Source organism: Paramormyrops kingsleyae, chromosome 8 (assembly GCF_048594095.1).
Source record: "Paramormyrops kingsleyae isolate MSU_618 chromosome 8, PKINGS_0.4, whole genome shotgun sequence".
NCBI classification, from domain to species: Eukaryota; Metazoa; Chordata; class Actinopteri; order Osteoglossiformes; family Mormyridae; genus Paramormyrops; species Paramormyrops kingsleyae.
The window spans coordinates 31,350,409-31,371,818 of NC_132804.1; the positions used below are offsets into that span (position 1 = coordinate 31,350,409).

Below are 21,410 nucleotides of genomic sequence, written 5' to 3' on the forward strand. Positions count from 1 at the left end.
CCAAAATGTAGAACGAACAGATTTAAAGACAGCTTTGTTCCAGCGGCCATCACACTGATAAACAGATCATAGCGTTAGCGTAAGTTGTATTTAAGTTGTTTTTGTTGTCAGTTGTTCCTGTGTTGAAGTGTGTATGTAGGATGTATGACTCATGACTGCGCCCCAAATCTACCTACGGATACAAATAAAGTAACCTGAACCTGAACCTGATCATGGCTGCTCATGTGGACTGTTCACAGTGTCACCTGGTCATGGCTTGCCATATAGGCTGTTCATTTCATCACATGGTTGTAGCTGATCATATTGGCTATGCTGATGCTGTACTCTAATCCTAAATGAACATCTCCATTGTATCACATGATTTATGGCAGAAATATTACAGATCAAACAATTGCTGCTGTTTTTCATATGTAGACATATCAGACACAGTAATATAGATGTTCTTTAGCACCAGAAGCATGTTATTTCCAGAACAGAGCCTGTGTTGACTCTCAGGTCAGTATTTTAATCACAGAAATTACATTTTTTTTTTTCCATGGTTTGTCTACAGACATGTTAATTCGAATGACACTGAGGATTTGGTTTCACGTTTCTATGGCTCTGCTCCCTTGAGATCTTGTTTCCATTTTTTGAATAAACACTATCAAACTTTGAAAACTATTTGTCCTGTAGTCGATGCCTTCAGGGAGTGTATCATAGCACCCAGGCAGACTGATCTCGCCTGAAGACATGGTACCATCTGTGAAACTAGGGAGCCAAATGAAGGAGCCAGCAACACCCTGGTGATGTGTGAAAGCCGGCAGATTCTCTATTAATGGTACCTGTTAATATCCCTCTGAACATGTAAGTTCCCTAAATTCATTGAATAGGCAGTTATGGAAGCTGGGTGCAGTATTCTTTTGGGTCTCCAGATCCCATCTTGGAGTGACAGACCTTTCAGGCCACAGAACCATTTCCACAGAGTAGAGAGGATTTTGACTAGCATAAGCCATCAGAGCGATTAATTGTTCCTCTGTCAGGCAGATGGATGGTAAAGATGCTCTAAATTTCTACATTTTCACTAAAATTAATGCTGAAAATGGGACATAACCTGAAGGTTTGCACACTGGTGAATCTGCTCTTGTACAGTAGGAGTCGTTTGTTTCCTATGAAAAAAAAATCACAATTTTAATAACCTAACATCTGTAAAGAATGTCCCTTTGTCATTACTCTATAACCCCATATTAATTCTGTTTTAATTAGTTGGGGTTATAAATTCTGGGTGCAAATGTGTTTTTACATTCCTGTCATCATAATTATAGCCTAAAAGTGATACAGAATTCATGTAGAACACCATTATAAAGATAAATTATATAACAACGATTTCACATATTTCACATGGGGAAATCACTGTGTGAACCACCAAACTCATCTCTCAGGACAAAAGACAACATGCAGGGGTCTGTTTGACATGGCAGCAACTGTTTTATTTTATTGGGTTACTTTTGTGACACAAAAATCAGCTCCCACTGATTGGTTAGGGAGAAACACACCTGATCACGGTCCTCCAATCAACTGAGTGATATGTAGGTGGCAGGAAGGCCCACCACAAAATTTTTGCATCGGACAAACAGAAATAAACGTTTTTTTTATTTTCTTATTCATCTTTTACTTGTTGCACATATATATTTATATGTATATATCAACACTTTCTAAAGAATTCAAATATTTAGCCACACATACTGAAAAAGAATTCACTGTCATAACACAATAATAAATACAAAAAGAAATGATTGGTCATAAATTACAAGGTATTGGGCATTTGATTGGGAGTATGGACTAGTGATTCAATAAGACACCTGTTTTTTAAAGAGACACATCTGGTTCAAACTGAATATAACCAGATCAGATCAGAAAAAAAATGGATATGACTGAATAAGACCAGATACCAGACTGGAAATGAGCTGGCTGGACTTGTTCAGGGAATTAAATAGCCAGATCAGACTGGACATAATCAGATATGACTGGAGCGGACTGGTACAGACTGGAAATGACAGGATAAGTTCAGGCCAGACTGAACCAGATCAGACAAGAAAAGCACTGCATTGTAATTCAGATATTTAGCCACACATACTGGAAAAAGAATCCACTGTCATAACACAACAATAAATATAAAAACAAATAATTATCTGTCATAAATTACAGGGTACTGGGAATTAGAGAGGGAGGGTGGACTGCTGATTCAGTAAGACACGTGTTTTTAAAAAAGTAAATTCTTGGGGAATATCTTTTCCTGAGGTTCTGTTTCCCCTGGCAAACACGATCCAGGGGCTGTTAATGGCTTCTAATTCACTGAGGAACATTGGTGACGAGAGAACTGCTACATCGAGACCTTAGAATTGGAAAAAAAATTAAAGCTGTGAGATGTGAGGTTTAAAGTTCCAAGTTCTGAATGTGTTTGTGCAGGTAGAACTTTTCAACTGAAGGTTCATCTTACAGACAAAACTACATCTCCTTAAGAATGCATAGGTGCAGAGCGACAGAGACAGAGAGCCAACATTAGCAACTAGCTCCTGATAACCAAAATGAAAGAACCCAGTAGTGACAAGGTCTCGATTAGCTGAAAATGAGGAAACTGCCAGTGTTCCCTGGGTGCTCGCCACACTCTGTAGACACCTTCTAAAGTCACTGAAGTGTGATACCATCCTATCTGAGTGTGGTGGCACTTCGCAAGGTTTCTCGAATAAATGCATACAGTCTGGGGATAGGAAACGGGACAGAGAATCAGGGCAACAAACGACATCATCAACAACAATGACAACAAAAAGTAAAACAAGGTCAAACTAATTGCAAAAATCTGTACATGTAAACATCACACTTCGACTGAGTCCAGAATTGGGTGGGGAAAATTACAAAGTTTCACATTGGTATAAAGTATAAATACAGTTTTACATTAGTATAAGGTATAAATAGAGAAACAGTTAATACCATCAGCTTCTGGTATGTAAAGATGAAATTCTTGAGCAGAACCGACCATAAAATCTTAACTCACTGGCAAATTACAGAATAGACCAGGCTATGGCCTGAACCATATTGATTTGACTGAAGCTGTTCACTGCCCTGATAGAAAAATAAAAAGTAAATTTTTTCAGATTTTTTTCTGACTTGTACATTTGACCCCAGACAGAGAGCAGGTAGCGGCAGTGAGGCTCCAACTCTGAAAATATAAATACTTATATATATCAACACTCTGGACAAAGAAAAAGGAAACATCTCAACTGAGGATTGACCCGACACCATGCCTGGTTGGCGATTTCATACACACACACACACATGCACACACACATACATACACACACTCGCTGGGTGGATAGCCCTTACAAGGCTCATCGATTGACTAATCTGCAGTTACTCAACATCTTAAAACTGTTTTTGAGGAAACAGCCTCCTTGCCCTCACCCCCGCAAGACACTCACCCTTCCCAACCGAGCCTGTACAGCCACAAGTGGCTTTTGATCCATAGATTCTGCCGTAAAGAGAAAATTGACCAATCCAGCATGCGTGACAGAAAGCATGTCTCACTTGCCTTCACGCAACCCGTGACCTCTCTGCAGTGCCCGCCCATCTTTCCTTCCTCAGAATCTGTGACCGATGGCACTAGCATGTGACACAAAGGAGCCACTTGCACGTGGAATCCCCGCCCGCTGATCCTTGGGACATCATGCCACATGAGCTGCCGGCTGTTACGGCAACATGTCACACCCTCCAGACAGTTTTTAAAGCACGATAATTCTTCCCCCCTCGGCTCCCCTCACAACCACCGGATCGGGGCCGGATCTGCACACGGTGACGAGCGCGACGGTATCAGGAGATGCCAGTTGTGCCAGTGGCCGAGCTGTGGAATGTGTGAAGATGACGGCAAGGCAACTCTTCCTGTGAATCAGCATTGTACAAAAGACGTTTGGGGTAGAACAGTACTCTATAAATATATACTGTAAATATAGACATATATAAAAATCAGAGTGTTAATACCACTTAAAAACAGAAACCGGTGACAAGGGCGCTGGAGGCTGTTGCTGTGTCTCACGTGAGCATGTCTGCAGGACACATGCTAACATGATGTCACAGCCTGGCACACAGGAAGCGGGGGTGGGGGCACAGCAGGCTGCACAGGAGACACGCTACACGTCCAGGATTGTCTAATGCCATTTTTGTGTGTCTATTGATGAATGAGTTTAGTGTCACTGGAGATGAGTTGGCTTTTTGCAAGAGCTACACGTTAAAGTCACAGCGAGAGTCTCACTCTACGAGAGGAATGTGATGCAGCCAGCTAGCAGAGCCCGAGTGTCAACATGCCCCCCCCCCCAAGCCACACGGTGCTCATGGTGCAGCCCAAACATGCTGTGGGTTTGAACAACACAGTGCAGGAGAACTACAATGAATGTCAGGTACATTCACACACACACACACACACACACACACACACACTCACAAGTATGCACACGAACGCACACACACACACACTGGAGGTACAGGCCAGCCATGGGATTGATGCATGTGATCCTTTTATCAAACTGGACTCTCCTTCATAAGAATATTTGCTGACAATGATCTTTACTGCAGTACCTCACCCAGGACAACAAGCAATCGAAGAGCAAGGAATATGAGCTGGAAAAGCATCCTGCTAGGAGACTGGTGGGGAAAGACACCAGTCTTCCTGTGGGCCACCAGGGGGCACTGATGAGGTTGTACACATCATGCCGGATGATCCACGTGTGTCACATTAGGACCATAGAGGGGGGCGAGGTGGCGTTACCAGGGGCAACTGGGCAGTGAGGACTTGTGAGGAGCCGCCCAAGATCTCAGGCAGCCAATGAGTGTGTGGGTGCTGTGGTGACGGTGGCATAAGGGGGGTCCATCCTGGAGAATCACACACACTGTCTGAATTACAAAAATGAAGGAGAAAAGTGAAAAAGAACAAAGCGTTAGATTGTTGTGTTATCAGCTCCAGTTTTGGCTTTGTTGTCAATTGCATTTTTCGTTGCATTGTCCTTCTTTCTCTTGCAAGCTTGAGGAGTGCAGGAACCAGCAGTCTTGGCTTGAGGTCTGCAGGTTCGTAGCAGCAACCGAGGTGCGGCAGGCCGCGTGGGAACGAGGCCGTCGCTCCTGTTTATCCGCAGCAGAGCGCAACCGACTCATGCGACGGAAGAGCGGGGAGGTCCAAGGGGAGTGGGGGATTAGGCTGCGTGGGCGTTGGAGCAAAGGGCCGGAACAGCAAAGCCCCCCAAACATGGCAACCCTGTCGGCCGGGAAACCGCTGCCGATCCAGGCGCCATTTCAGAGATCAGAGAAACAGCCGGTGCTGAAGTCTGGAGGATGAGACATCCAGCCACTCTGGGGGCTCAGGGATCTCCCAGTGCAGATACCGCAGAGCCCATGAGGCTCCATGTGATGGACCAGCCAGTGCCGACCAAAGCCTATGCAGTTACAGATCTATAGGGGGCGCCAGTCTCCAGGCTTTCATAGCCAAGCATGACTACCGTAACTGGTAGCTGCAATATATACATACGGGTCTGAGCAATGCGAAACCTTTCCCTTTACAATTCAAATCATAGAAATTATATTTTTGAAATTTTTAAATCTCAGCATTTTTTAAAATCTTTCCTTTTTGTAGAAAATATAATGAGATAATTGTTACTTTCAAACACCAACTCTGGGGAAAAAAAGCGCAAAAAAAAACAGTGAGTACTGTGGTTCTGAGGTATCTTCATGTGTGAAATGGCGCTTTCATGACGCTCGAGTCACGGGGGTGGGGTGGGGGGGGGGGGTGTGAAAAGTGCAGGGACACAGAGAGATTATGTACAGGTCACCGTCGACCTTCTCATCTTCCTCTTCCTCCTTTACGCTTTGCTTCTTGGCAGATGCTCATCCTCCACACCCAGTAGTGCCATCTTTCAGTCAGCAGGTTGTGACACGAACTGGATCAATCAGAACAACTTTCTTTTAACTTGAAAATATCATTGTCTGTTTAGAAAGCCAGTTAGGAGACTGGGAGCAGCTTGTATAAAATGTGGACAAAAGTGAATGGTCCTGCCGAAATCCCAGTCCCGGCCTCCTCTGTTCTGTCTGCTGCGAGTGTGACACAGCGCCACCCAGTGGGGAAAATGGGGGGGGTGCCAAGATGGTGGCTGACACCCTGTTAGGTAGTCTCATCTCTATCAATGCATTCCTCAACTCTGTGTTCATTCGTTTCCTTGTTTTTCTGTGATGAAGGCAGAAAACTGTTCCTAAACAGGTGTGGGTTGGCGTGTGTGACTCTGCGTGTCTCTGTCTGTGCATTTCTATCTGTGACTGTGTGTGTTTGTCTTTGTGTTTATGGCTATGCATTTGTGTAGCTCTGTGTGTGTGTATGTATGACTGTGAGTGTATCTGTATGTTTATGGCACTGTGTGTGCATATCTGTGTGTGTGTGTGTGTGTGTGTGTATCTGGGTGTGGGTAGGCGGGTGATGAACGGCGGGTGCTTTTTTTTGGGGCAGGGGGGAGCTCCTCAGTTCTGCTGCAGGATCAGGCTCTCCAGCTCGTCCGCTGAGCGCAGCAAGAATGCTGCCGACTCGCGGTAACCGGCGATGAGTTGCCGCACTGCCGCCACTTCGGGGGCGCTCAGCTGAGCCGAGGCGCCCCCTCCCCCCCCACCTGGCCCGTGACTGTTGGAGCTGCCGGATGCCATGGACTTCATGCTGAGGTCTGTGGGCCCTGAGAAGATAATAATGAACCTTATTACTTAAAGTGTCCCTCCAGCCCCCCGAAACAGAACTGGTGCCCAACAGTGACCATTATAACCCATCTATATTTCATTATTCTCATCAGATGCTGCGGCAGCGCTAAGCTATGAAAAATGCTGAGTGACCCTAATGGCAAGCAGTTTCACAGACACAGAGTCCCCATGCATGCATGTCAAGAGCAGTTACCATTAGTCTGTGGGGTAGCAGTTGACCCGGAGGTGGTGTGCTGTGGACCATAACCACGGTAGCTGTAGTTGAGGCCTCCGTTGGTGTAGAGCTGCTCTTGGGAGTAGACGGAGGCAGCCAGTGAGTAGGCAGAGTGTGCCAGGGTGGCTGGGTCCCGCAGACTGGGTTTGTCAAGGGCAATCTGCTCATCCTTTGGGGCAACAGGAGGGGGCAATAAGCACTTAGGATACTGAAAACTAGATATACAGATTAGCAGGAAGACCTATAGACTATAGAATCTTTCCATTCATCCAGCCATCCATCCATACTGGGCCACGGGGGTAGCAGTCTGAGCAGGGATGCCCAGAACTCCATCTCCCCAGCCACTTCCTCCAGCTCCTCCGACGGGATATACAGGTGCTCACATGCCCAAAGCACATCCCTAGGGAGCTGTCCAGGAGGACCACAGACAGATGTCTGAACCACCTTAGCTGACTCCTTTCAATGCGGAGAAGCAGTGGCCCTCCTAAATTCCTGAGCTCCTCACCCTATCTCTAAGGCTGAGCACAGACACCCTATAAAGGATGCCTATTTCCGCTGCTAGTATCTGCAATCTTATTATTTTAGGAAATAGCCAGAGCTTGTGACCATAGGAGACGGTAGGAATGTAGATCGATCAGTAAATCGAAAGCTTAACCTTTCAACTCAGCTCTTTCTTCACCAGAACAGACCAATAAAATGACCACATATCTGCTGATGCTGCACTGATCTGCCTGCCAACGTCCTGCTTCATTCTTCCCACATTCATCAGCAAGATCCTGAGATACTTAAACTCCTCTGCTGTGGGCAAAGAGCTGGTCCCGTGTTCTGTAACCAGTAGGAACCCACTTTGCTCCTCCTAAATCTGAGGTTCAACCAGCGGATGAACCCATCTCTCCAGCACCCTGGCATTGACCATCGCAGGGAGACTAAACTAAGGAGTGATGCACTATCCCTGACCTCCATGCAGTGTTGAAGAGGTGCGTCAGCTAAGGCAGTCCAACGACCTCCAGAGACTTCAGGAACTCTGGGTGAATCTCATTCACCCCAGAGCCTCACACCCCAATGTCTCATCCCTGCTGCATAACTGACATCAAAGATTTTTCGAATGGGTGTTAACCTCCATCAAGGGTGTGTCTCATCTCCAATCCTGCCTGTGCCTGTGATTTTCATAAATAAAATATCAAGGCAGAGTCATAGATGGAAGGGTGCGGGTATCGCAGGCTAGAAGTGGCATTCCTGCTATTTGCAGATACTGCTCACATTACAGGATAATACTTCATGTCTACTGTCCTGTGTGTCTTGTGAGGTTGTTGTGAATCTGTGCACTAGCATGCAAGTAAGAATTTCACTGTGCATGTTCCAATAAAGCAATGTACCCATAAATCCTTTAAGAATATTGTAGTTTTGGCATTATCTACCCATGACCTCCAGGATGTACCTCAGCGACTTCATGGTGAGTGTGAAACAGGGGGGATGAGAGTCAGCACCCCCAAATCTGAGGCCACGAAGCACTGAGCAGATTCGTGGTGGTGAAGCCAGAGTTATATTGTAAGATGATAGTTGCAGTTTACTAGTCAGTCTATGGGCCCTACTGTGCACCCGACACAAAGTGATGGCAGACGAGATGCCATCTTGGTCAGCATGAGCCTGATGCGGTTGTCATTCTCCTGTCCAGTGATGAAGATGTCTGATTATCAAATGTATTTGTGCCCATCTGAGCGCCCATGGGCAAGTCAGTTTAAAATGAGGTGGAGTCGGGCGTGTTGTTGGCACACAGCTATCATGAAGCAGTGAAAAGCAGTTGTGTAACTGACCAACAAAAACCTTGTGTAAAGTCAATGGCACAGTATTTCACTGTCATTTCATATCAAGATAGTAACATGCGGCTACATTGGAGCATGTACAGTGCATGTACACCAAACACCACAACGCATTCACAGGAATGCTCAGCAGTGCACAGACATGCAAAAGATTAAAAATAAAAAGATTACAATACGAAAATCATTAATGTGTACATGAAGATATTTTTACGAATGATGTCTTAATGGGTATAGTATTCATCAAAATTAGGTAATGGGAATAATACCGAATGAAACTGGTGAATTATTACAGCGGAAGCCCCATATCTGCAGTTTCAGTTATCCATGGTTTATGATGCAATATTTTTCACTGCACTGCCTGTGTTTTTTCATTGCTCCATCATTCCTTGATACATATTTTTTCATTGCTATATTGTCTCTTGAGAATTAGGTTAAAACAGAATCCCATTCACTGGAGAAAGTACACTATTGTAATGTATTATATAATAATGTACAATGTACTTTATTATTACTGTATATAATATTGGTAATGTCTTACTGTTCGTAATTTATCAGTTAAACTTTACCATATGTATGCACAAGAAAATACAGAGCCCATGAGGCTCTTCGGCTTTTCACAGTAGTCCTTGGAACGACTCACCCACAGATACGGGGGGACTACTGTAATTATTAATTATTATTATTATTATTATTATTATTATTATTATTATTATTAACAACTCGGGGAGCTTTGGTGGAAACCTGATGTTACTCTAGATTGTCTGCTCATGTGCTTTCACTTCACACACTTCACTCATGTGCTTTCTGCTACCCAGTGAATTGTTATAATTGCAATTCGCCAAGGTGCACGCCTGCCTTTTAAAGGCAATGGAAGTTGACACTCTGATTGGTTTATAGCATGTTATTCCCCTAACACACCCATGAGTCATTATGAGACTAAGCATGCACCTGGCGCGGTGACTCTGCGCCGTTAAATTAACAGAAGTGGATTTGGGCCCTAAATGAACCTGAACATGCGCTTCAGACGGGTATCATAGGGCCTATAACTCCTCACATGTGAGCTGTGGATAATGACTGAAAGAACAAGGTAGCAAGTACAAGCAGACAAAATGAGGACTAACTCTGACAGGTTAGCTAATGCGGCTTGAGCATCTTATAAGAGTATATAAGAATCCAGGCATATCTCCCTGGGCAGAGGAAACAGGGAACCCCCAGGAGTATCTAGGGATCCGCATAATCATCTAGTCTGCAAGCAGAGGAAAGGAGCTTGAGTCTGATCCAGAAAAAGCGGTGGGAAAATGAAGATGATGATGATGGTGATGATGATGATGATGCTAAGTCTTTAAATTATTTTATTTCAATCAGATGAGATTTTAAATAAAGGGCTTCTGTTTTGGCAGACTGTGACATTTTCTCAAAAATTCTCTCCACAAAAACAGCAAAACCTGCCTACTCACACAGACTTACAGTTTCACTGGCACAAACAAACACTCACCCACACAGACAGACAGACTCACACACACACATGCATATGCGGACACACAGTGACACAGATACACACACGGCGACACACATACAGATACACAGACACCCAGTGACACACATATACAGACACACACACTTACCGCAGGCTGGTAGGCATCCAGCCGCATCCTCTTGGCTGCGTTACGTGTCTCACTCTCGCAGGCTGCAGCCAGGATGTTCTCAGCCATGGCAGAGGTGAGGTGTGGCGGGGTTGGCCGCGTCTGGGACAGGGAAGCCAGTCGCAGTGAACAGTTAGTTACAGTGCGTCGCCAATTGCAGTGTACAGCCAGTTTCAATGTATGGTCAGTCGTAGCGGGTAGCCAGTCACAGTGTACAACTAGTCTCAGTGCACAGCCAGTTGCAGAGAGTAGCCACTCGCTGAGTCTGTGTCCGTGTGTTCAGGGAAGAAGAAGGAAGCACACTCTGTGTTTGGGATGGTAATCACTGTGTGTGTGGTTGGCGTGGCATCATATATGTAAATAAGGTCAGTGCAGTAGTGTGAACATGACTGTGGTCAGTGTGACTGTGTCTGCTGAGACCTGCACCCATACCACTGGACAGCAGAGAGCAGGCACAAGGGACACATCTGGCCAGGGTGCTGCCCAATTGGACGGAGAGATGCTGCCACTAATGTCAGGGTAATGTGCCATCCAATAGTACAGCAGCACTCAACTGGTCCTAATGAGTAGGATTAGGGATGGTGCCTTCGCTAATGCAAAGGTAATGTGCTGCCCAGTGGCAGAACAGCCCTAGCCAATGGGAGAGCATCACATGGTAATGCACCACAGCCTCACCTCCATGCCACCCTTCTTCATGCGGCGGCAGGACTTGAGGTAGGTGCGGATGCGCTTGCGAGCTCGCTCCTGGAACTCCGGGAACTGCCGGCTGCACGACTCGATAATGGCCTGGATCTTCTCTTTGGGCTGCTTGGAGATGGGCACCATGCGGTCCAGGTTCTCATCCACGAAGAGCCTCACAAACATCTAGGGAGGAGTAGCAGGTGGTCTGGACACAGTCACTTTGAAAGGTGACACACTTCCCACTTACAATTTTTTACAAAATGTCTGCTGCATTAATAATACTATTTTCCAGCATTAATCAGTAGAATGACACCCAGGGTCTCTCCTTGCCTTCTACACTACACAGTGTGGGACAGGCTCCACAAGTCATCTGGGTCAAGATTATTCCAAGCAGATTTGGAAGATGGATGGATATAAGGTTTGCGGAAGGCTTACAATAAAACAAAGAGCTTAGCAGTATAATATGATATTATGTAACAAACCCATGATCTTTCTGCCTTAAGTGCAGAACCTGTCTGTAATGTACTGTAAGAGAATGATCTGTATGAGGAGGCCGATGCCGTCAGGGTGACTTATGCCCTCACGTTGAAGGCTTTCAGCCGCTCGGGGTCCAGGCCCTCCGTGTCGGTGATCTTGTCGCTGTCATCGTGGTCGTCGTGCTCGTCGTCGTCGTCATCGACTGCCTGCGCCCGGCCCGTGCTCAGGTCCTCAGCGGAGGCGCTCACCTCTGTCTTTACAGAGTCGTAACTCCCTGAGCTGTACTGAGGGGACTGTGTGCAGGAAAGAGACGCAGAAATGGACACGTACAGACACCCACATAAACCGATGAGCACAACAGTCACATTCATCATGGTCTATTTAGAGTCATGGAAAAATTAGAGCACACCTACAATTCCATGCTTTTATTTATCAGGGCTTAAATGACAATTGTATGGTCCTCACCAACGTCTATACCTAACACAACAGATTTCAATATTTTGTCATTTTTTCCAAAAAGTAAGCCAGTGTTGAGAAACCATTCAGATAAAAGTACCCCTGATTACCACCTTCAGCAACGATTCTGTGAGACTTTGTCTCTCACATTGTTTTGTTCGGTATCGCTTCAGCTCATTGATGTTTGAGGCCATAACTCTCAGTGCTCATCCAGTCCCGTGCCTTTTGTCCCTACCTTGTTGCCGTAATCCAGGCGCAGCTCCGTGGCGTGAGGGGGCCCACCAGGGAACTTCCTGCGCAGGCCGTCGGACACAGTGTGTTCAGCTGCGAGGTTGATGGGTTGCTGCTCCTCGGAGGAGGGCGAGGACGACGTGGTGCTGAAGTCCAGCGGTGCCGCGCCCCCGCCCCCATTCACCTCGGCCTCAGGGGGGGTTGCCCCGGCCGCTGTGGGGGGCGTCAGCGAGGGCACTCCATTGGCACTGCCGCTCTCAGAGGAGGAGTCGTCTAGTGGCAGAAGTGAGAGACTGAGCATGAACACACCATGTACAATGATAGCAAAATGCAATAATAACACACAGAAACACATGTGAATAAAGTCGAACACGGTATATAGATTCATGAGCAGGACAGTCGCCCTGGACATCGTCAGTGATGGTGCGCTCACATGATTCTCTCTTGTGGGGGGGGCAGAGATGTTCACCAGTCACAAAATTAGAGTCCGAATCAAGTCCCAAATCTCCAACGTGGTTCCAATTTGACATTAATGTTTATCAAAAATATAACCGCCTATTTGTTTTTTTCAATTAGTATCTGACGCGACTAAATGGGAATCACCACTTGAACAGTTCAAAAACTGCACGTCTCATAGTTCCTTAGACTTATGCACATCTTCAAAGTAATTGCTATTTCAAATGCCTTTGAAGCAATAAAAAATGTGTAAGAACTTTTCTAATGTAGATGTTAAAACTAATACTTTCTCAAAAATACCATTATGATGAAGACATTCATTGCAGGAGATTTTGCCAAAAATTCCTGAGTTGGAACGTGCGCGTTTGCACAAACTGCTGTGCTGAAAGCATGTCAGAAGGGCCTTGCTCTGGAGCCAGACCAAACCATGCCGGGCTCCGCCCCCAACTACTTTAAAGTGACGTGATTGGTTAATGAATGAGTATAACCCATAAAGTAAGTGCAGGTTAAAGTAAATCTTGATTCTCATTTTTAAATATCATTCTAAAGCAGAAAGAGTTAATGGATAAAATAGATTTGTCTCTCAGCTCATGTGTGTGTGTAATTAAATAAATGATTGTGCAAGTAACACCACAAACTCCACATTAAAAAGTTAAAATAAACTGTGCAGTCGTACTGCTCTTTTAGTTATGGATAAGCGGTCAGAGATATGACTGTTCAATCGAATTATTTGCTGGTGTTAGGTTTATACTTTATTAAAAACCATTATATTTGAGTGATGGAAGTCCAGATAATTTAAGGTGTGACACTACATGCCCTACATGGGGTACAATGAAGAGGTACGAGCAGTTTATAAGTTGTAAGAAAATACAGCTTGACTTGGAAGGGTATGTCAGAAACGAAAAGGTGCTGCTAAAATACCAGATTTATGGCGATCTATGTTGATCTGTGTCACTGTATAACAACACAATGTATATAGAATTTATGACACAGGTTAAGCCATGGCTAGTTCTTAGTGGTGCCTTCTAATGCAAAATAAAACTTGCAATAACATTTGGAATATCCTGTGCTTTGCCAGATCGGGTCCGCAATTTGTACTAGTAGCAAAACAGAAAAAGTGTGCTGTTTGTTGATATCGCCTGATGTTACACTTCTCCGTTCCTATGCTCTGTGCACAGCTGCACATTGTGATGTGTTTAACGCCATTACAGAGTGGGGAGTGTTTTAGGAACTGAAAAATAACAAGTTGCAAATGAAGTCGGAAGTGAATTTAAGAGTGACTCAAGTGCGACTTGAGTATGAGTCACAAACTCGAGTCCCCATCCCTGGTGGTGGTGGGGGGGATGGGTACCATGTGGATGTAGTGTAATGCCACCTGCAAGCAGCAGAGGGCACTGTGAAAGATCATGCTGTTCACTGTAAGGGTATATATTCCATATATTATTCATTATTAGTGGCATTGCACATCACTATGTATTGATGCATTCTCGAAAACTTGGAACTTAAAATTTCCAACCTTCTACTTCAAAAAGTAGTATAGAAAAACTGAACAGAATGGATTCGTAAAGCAAATTTACGCAAGCAAATGCTAATTCCACTAGCGTTTGACGCTTGCATAACAGTGATTCTCACATATGTGCTAGGAGGTATTAGCACATAGTAAATCATGATGTACACTGTGTGAACAGTAAATAAGCATCTTTTCTGTTTTACGTCACTCTGGCGCTCCAAACCTGGCAACGCCTTTACCGAGCCGACCCTTCTGCAGTGGAAAACCAAAGTGAGCTGGAACCATAAATGGACTCTCTTTGCAGAACGGCTCAAGTACAGCTCAGTTCCTGTATGCTGGTGGAAAAGCCCCATCAGCTTGAAACATATATTTAGTGAAGGGTCACTGCTCTGTGTGTGCATATCTACTGGTCAGAACTTCAGGTACACTAGTGGCCAAAATTGTGGAAACACTTCCAATTATTAGAGATTGCAGAACTTTATTCAACTGTGGCTGCAGTTACTTATTTAATCATTCAATGTATGATATTGGTAACATTCTTTGATTGTTTATAAACATTAACACCAATATTTGTGTAGCCATTTTTAAAGCGTGATGCCAAAAATGCTGGGCGTTTCCACATTTTTGGCCACTAGTGCAAAGGGACTCTTTTTTAAAAGTGGAAATATGTGTTAAAATGAGAGTTTAAAGCATTAAAAGATAAAGCTTCAGAACAGGAAAGTGAGGGAAATGGCATTGGGAGGGCTTTTAACATTAGGCCCCTTCCCACTCTCAGCCACATACACCCATACTGAAAATGCAGCAAGCAGCCACTAGGTGGCTCAGACACAGCCATTCTGCCTCATTTCCACATGGAGAGTATCCCCATAGACCCTCCGATATTCGAGTGGACGCCCCCCCTGCCCTGCTGATCCCTGCTGTACTGACACACTGGTAGCACTGGCACATGGGAGGGTAGAGTAAGCATGACAGCACCCCGCCCCGTCTAGTTAGGTACTACTTCCTTTAATGTGTTTCATTTTTTCCGTACAATTCAGCAGTTGGCCCTTTGACAATTTTACACTGGCATGTTCTTCCTGTTTAACAATAGTAATGAAAATCAATGCTTTGAGATTTTATTTTCTTCTGTATTCCATTAATCATGTGTGATTAAGTTCCCATGGTAATATCTGTGATTTTTTTCGGTCAAGTTACAAACGATTCAATATAGGTTATCAAAATAAATGTAATAAATTTATTGATAAATCAAATCGAATCGTGATAGAAATGAAAGATGCATTAACTTGTTCCCTCTACAATCATAATCAAATCAAATCGGCAACAATTTATACCCCTAATGACCAGTGCTCAGAGTATTGCACCCATGAACATATGACCACTGCTCAAAGCTCAAAGCACTGCACTTACAACCACTGCTCACAGCATTGTACTGATGGTCACTGCTCAGAACGTTGTACATAGAACCACTGCATGTATGACCATAGCTCAGAGGACTGCACATATGACCACTGCTCAGGGCACTGCACATATGACATTAATAAGACAATAATGGTGCAGAGTGCTGAATCAGTGTAAAGCATGCTCATCATGTTCCTCCATATCTGTTGCCACCGATTTCCAGTGGTTTTGTGGTCTGTTCCAGACATCTCGAAAAGAACAGAGAAGCTGTTCTCTCTCTCTCTCTCTCTCTCTCACACACACACACACACAAATGCACGGATTCACACATTACCCCCTCTCACACCACCGTGAACAGAGACTGACAGACAGACAGGCAGACCGACATCTGCACCTTAATAGCCACTCCCTCATGGCTGTGGCCTCTCCTCTCATCTCCTCCCTTCACCTCTCCCTGCTCTCTTCTCTTCTCCTGTCCCTACTTCCTCTCTTCTCGTGCCTTCTCTCCTCTCCCTCTCCTCTCCTCTCCTCTCCTCTTCTCCCCACACAGAAATGTAAACAGGGGGCAGTTCTGTACCTAACAGCACTACCTCAGGGGGTAACAATCTTGTTTAAAGAGGCTTTACTCTGAAGGATTCTGGCAGCTGATCTGCACAACACACGCTGTCTGTCTGTCAGTTAAAGCACAACACACATTATCTGTCAGTTAAAGCACAACACACATTATCTGTCAGTTAAAGCACAACACACATTGCCTGTCAGCCAGAGTACAACACATACTGCCTGTCTGTCAGAGAACACCACACATTGCCGGTCTGTCTGTCTGTCACAGCACAACACACACTGTCTGTCTGTCAGTCAAAGCAAAACACACCATCTGTCTGTCAGATAAAAAACACACACTGTCTGTCAGTCAGAACACAACGCACACTATCAGTTAGAGAACAACGCACACTGTCTGCAAGTCAGAACACAACATGCAGTCTGTCTGTCAGTCAGAGCAAAACACATACTGTATGTCAACCACAGCACAACATACACTGCCAGTCTGTTAGAGTAAGTCAGTCTATCTGTCAGTCAGTCAGAGCAAAACATATATTTTTGTCTGTTAGAGCAAAACACACACTATCCATAAGTCAGAACACAATGTAGACAGTCAGCCAGAGAGCAACGCACGCTGTCAGTCTGAACACAACATGCAGTCTGTCTGTCAGTCAGAGCAAAACACATACTGTATGTCAACCACAGCACAACAAACACTGGCTGTCAGCCAGAGATCAACACACAGTCTGTCACCCAGAACACCACACACACCATTTGTCTATCTGTCAGCCAGAGCGCAAAACACACTGTCTGTCTATCAGTCAGAGCAAAACACACACTACTGACTTCAAAATGATGCTTAATATACCTCCCTGTGATCAGCTGTTGACACCTAGCATTTGGGCTATACAATTAATCGTAAAAAAAAAAAAAACTTTCGATTTCGATTCACATCTCTATGTGATCTCAATACTAAATTACAATGGTTCTTTTGCATTGTATTACATCAGCTAGATCAAAGCGCTCCTACTTTACCCCAAAGAGTCTCAAGCATTCCATAATTCTGCATTGTCTTTAAAGGACGCTTTTCCACTGCACCAGGTACCTTACTTTTGGTACATACCAAAAGTATGGTACTTTAAGGTGTTAGTTTTCCACTGGTGTAAAAACCTGTAATGGCGACAAATGACTGGTTTTTGAGAAATTTATGTTGAATTTATGGGTCACTTCATTTATCCACGCATCCATTATTATTATTAGTAGTAGTAGTGGTAGTAGTAGTAGTATTATTATTAATATTTAACCTGTTTTGAAGATGTGGTTGTATTGATAGTTGCATTGCGTTTCAAAGGCAGGCTATTTGTATAGTTGTTCGACAAAGTTTTTCCAGTCCCATCCCAAAGTACTGAAGTACCAAAAAAAGTACCCCACTGACACAATTGGTACTGTAACGCTTGGTATGACTATTTTGGTTACCCTAATTGAATGGCCAATTGAGCTTTCCTTTCTGTTGTCAGAAGTTGATATGCCGATTCTGGATCAATCATATGTTTGGCACAGTCATGTTTTGTTGTGTTTCCTTTTGCAGTTTAATGAGTGCAATAAATGTTTAAACTTCTAAGTAAAAGAATCATGATTCACATTTTTTTCAGAATCGCGCAGCCCTACCTAGCATATCTTAATATGGAGACAAAGAATATCCCTTTAATTATGGAGGACTGAGGAAAATCCCTGCCTGCCCCCACCACCACCACCAGTTTCTGCTTCTTCAGTTCCATTGGCTTATGTATGGTTAAATTCTATACTGAAACCTACTCAGTATAATCACTATAACTTTTACATACTACTGTATTCATAACAGTTCATGCTTAGGTTGCAGAAATATTTCCCCACAACAGCAAACCCAAAGCGCTAACCATTAACTGTGTATCCTGCCCACCTGCTTGGCACTGCAAGCTTTACACAATTTTAACCTGCCCATCTCCACACAAACCCACCCTCTCTGCAGTAGCCCTGCCCATCTCCACACAAACCTCACCCTCTCTGCAGTAGCCCTGCCCATTTTCACAAGCCCCACCCTCTCTGCAGTAGCCCTGCCCATCTCCACACAAACCTCACCCTCTCTGCAGTAGCCCCACCCATCTTCACAAACCCCACCCTCTCTGCAGTAGACCTACCCTTATCCACACAAACCCCACCCTTTCTGCAGTAGTCCTACCCATCTCCACAAACCCCCCCTCTGCAGTAGCCCTCCCCATCTCCACACAAATCCCACCCTCTCTGCAGTAGTCTTGCCCATTTCCACGCAAACCCCACCCTCTCTGCCACTGCCCTGCCCATCTTCACACAAACCCCACCCTCTCTGCCACTGCCCTGCCCATATCCACACAAACTCCACCCTCTCTGCCATAGCCCTGCCCATCTCCACACAAACCCCACCCTCTCTGCCACTACCCTGCCCATATCCACACAAACCCCACCCTCTCTGCCACTGCCCTGCCCATATCCACACAAACCCCACCCTCTCTGCCACTGCCCTGCCCATATCCACACAAACTCCACCCTCTCTGCCATAGCCCTGCCCATCTCCACACAAACCCCACCCTCTCTGCCACTGCCCTGCCCATATCCACACAAACTCCACCCTCTCTGCAGTAGCCCTGCCCATCTCCACAAAACCCCACCCGCTTTCCCCAGTAATGCACCCACCTCCACAGAAACCCCGTTGTAATGCAGCAGCTCTGCCAGCCTCCACACAAAGGCCGTCCTCTTTCCAGCAACTCTGCTAATATTCATATTCAGTCCCACCCACATCCAAGTCAGTACTGAAACGGAAGAGGCTGCTTGACCCAAATCTAAGGCCCCCCTTAACTGCCCTTCCTCTCCACTCACAGAACCCCCACACTACGTGTGCTAGTGTGAATATGTACAAAATATTAGAAACTTAAGAACGACACTGGGGCTGAAACATGAGTGACACAATAGTCAGAAATACTTAGATCCTATTATCTGCATGTTATCTGTCTGAAACAATGTCATTTTGCTTCCAGATTTTTATAAATGTGTATATTTGTATGTTTGTTGCACAAACATCATGGCTATTCATTCCATGCCAGTAGAGTTCCCCGAAAGCGTGACAGGGGTGAGATTCCTTACCATCCTCGTCCTTATGCCCAGTCTCGGGGCTGTGTGACCGTGCTCCGGGGTGGGGGGGGCTCATGTCCGACGTGGGGCCACGGTCGGTGGACATCCACGTGGGGTCGTTCATTTCGAGGTCCTCGCTGCTCACTGAGGTGTCATCCTGGCCAGAGGTGGATGAACAGATGAGAGAGGAGGGGGGTTAGGCTATGGATCAGCAAGGACAGCAGAATGAGCTGAACCAGGACACAGAGGTCCTGTCAGGCACATACCTCAATACATCATCATTTCAATATGTCAGCCATACCAAGAATATGCATTAAAGCACACACTGAACAGGACACAGAGGTCCTGTCAGGCACATACCTCAATATATAAATAAATGCAATGTAAATGTCTCTCTTAGTACATCATCTATATGAAGCATAAGCACCAGCACTTACACTAAACATTCAGAGGTCAAAACGGACTAATGCATAATAAAACACTGAAATCCATTTTCAAAACCCACTTATTAAATTAGGGTGGTGCCCGCCTGCAGTGTGGATGGGACAGGATTTTCATGCACAGACACCTTCACTTGCACGCTGCAGAAGCTTAACGGTCCGCCCTTAACCTGAACGCTGGGAGAATATGCAGGTACCAGGGCTGGACCCAATGGGTTCCAAGCCTGAAGGTGCAACACACCCAGCTGTGCCACAGTAAAATCTCATGGAAATGAAGTGCAAAGCACAAGGCATTCGTCTCGATTACACCTTTACTGCAGGAAAAGCAGATGGCAGACGGGCCTGATTTGCAAGGGGTAGGATGCCTTTGACAACAGGCAGGCTTGGTATGGCGGTTAAGCCAGATGATGACATGGGCATTCCTTCCCCAAGAGCGTGAAGTTCATTACGCTCTCTGTGGGTACTACTAAGGATGGGAAAATATATCACAACATATTACATTGTGGTACAAAAATCATATTATTTGTATCATGTGGTCTGCTGTACAACCTTTGAAATAAAGAGAAAAAACTTTATTAGGGAAACTGCATAACCAGTTCACTAGTACAGCAGAGGGAGCAGTGGCTTCTGTCGTGTCTCTTTTGCGACTTCAAACTATATGCTGCAGTTTTTAATGAAAGCAGAGTCTATTTCCAGCATCTCAAAGAGAGCAACAGGTTTGCTTTTTGTTTATGGGAAATTTACATTTAAACTGGTTTAAACGCCTACTATATAATACTATTTATTTACATTTTTGAATATTTTGTTATTTTGTATGCAGCAACAGTCATGCCTTCTTGTAATCAAATTGTTTTAGGTATTGTGGTGGTATGAAATTATGAACCCTATACTGTGTATCGAATCATATTGGGAATAAAGCACATTGTCCCATTCCTTGGTACTACTCTTCACGGAATTTGACATTTGTTTTGTATCATGAAAAATATAATACTACAATACAGCACAGTGAAAGTGAATATATTATTCCATTATTAACCAATAAAATATTAATCACTGCACTCCAAACCAATACTTTGCTAAAAAATACCATTCTCACATTTAGATTTCAGAGGACTTCAGGGAGTCACAGTTGTATTTGTATCCTGGCAGGTTCAACCTTGTTTTTTCACAGAGGAAGACACACTGTTATTAAAAATTTTATTGTTGTTTTGTTTCACGTTCATGTCTAGAAACAGGAAGTGCATGCCTTGTTTGTCCACTAAGTCGCTTTCTTTCAAGAAAATAGCAAAAAGATCTTCCCCTATTTCTGTAACTCAAGATATAAAAAAAACACACTTCCCAATTTCTGAAAGGTTTGTTTTCCATAATCTGGCTTTTGCCTGTTGGTCTACCAGGAACACTTCTAAATTCATACTGTACTAGAAAACTTCCTAAAATGCACTTATAGAAATCCATACTCTACTACCATACTCCTCCAGTGAATTGTACTTGCGACTGATCTGCCTCATATCAGGCAGGACCGCGCCCTACGGTTTTCTCAGCACACAATAAGGGATTGTTGCCCTCGATGTCTTCCTCCCTGGGAAGACCAAATTGAATAAAGATGGCTGCACGTGGCTTTAACTGGATCAGCCGTGTGCT

General features: G+C 44.6%; 1 protein-coding gene across 3 annotated transcripts in view; it reads right to left on the bottom strand.

Annotated features, from left to right (window-relative positions):
* Positions 1 to 1,440: 1,440 nt before the first annotated feature.
* nol4la (nucleolar protein 4-like a) overlaps positions 1,441 to 21,410 on the bottom strand; it is a 59,960-nt gene continuing 39,990 nt past the window's right edge. For all 3 annotated transcript variants that reach the window (XM_023796786.2, XM_072715672.1, XM_072715671.1), the window contains 7 exons: positions 19,342 to 19,486; positions 12,283 to 12,551; positions 11,699 to 11,884; positions 11,109 to 11,297; positions 10,416 to 10,535; positions 6,950 to 7,139; positions 1,441 to 6,734 (listed from right to left, as the gene is read on the bottom strand). In XM_023796786.2, the coding sequence (XP_023652554.1) occupies positions 6,529 to 6,734; positions 6,950 to 7,139; positions 10,416 to 10,535; positions 11,109 to 11,297; positions 11,699 to 11,884; positions 12,283 to 12,551; positions 19,342 to 19,486 (1,305 nt within the window). In that variant the 3' untranslated portion in view covers positions 1,441 to 6,528. The remainder of the gene's footprint in view (positions 6,735 to 6,949; positions 7,140 to 10,415; positions 10,536 to 11,108; positions 11,298 to 11,698; positions 11,885 to 12,282; positions 12,552 to 19,341; positions 19,487 to 21,410) is intronic.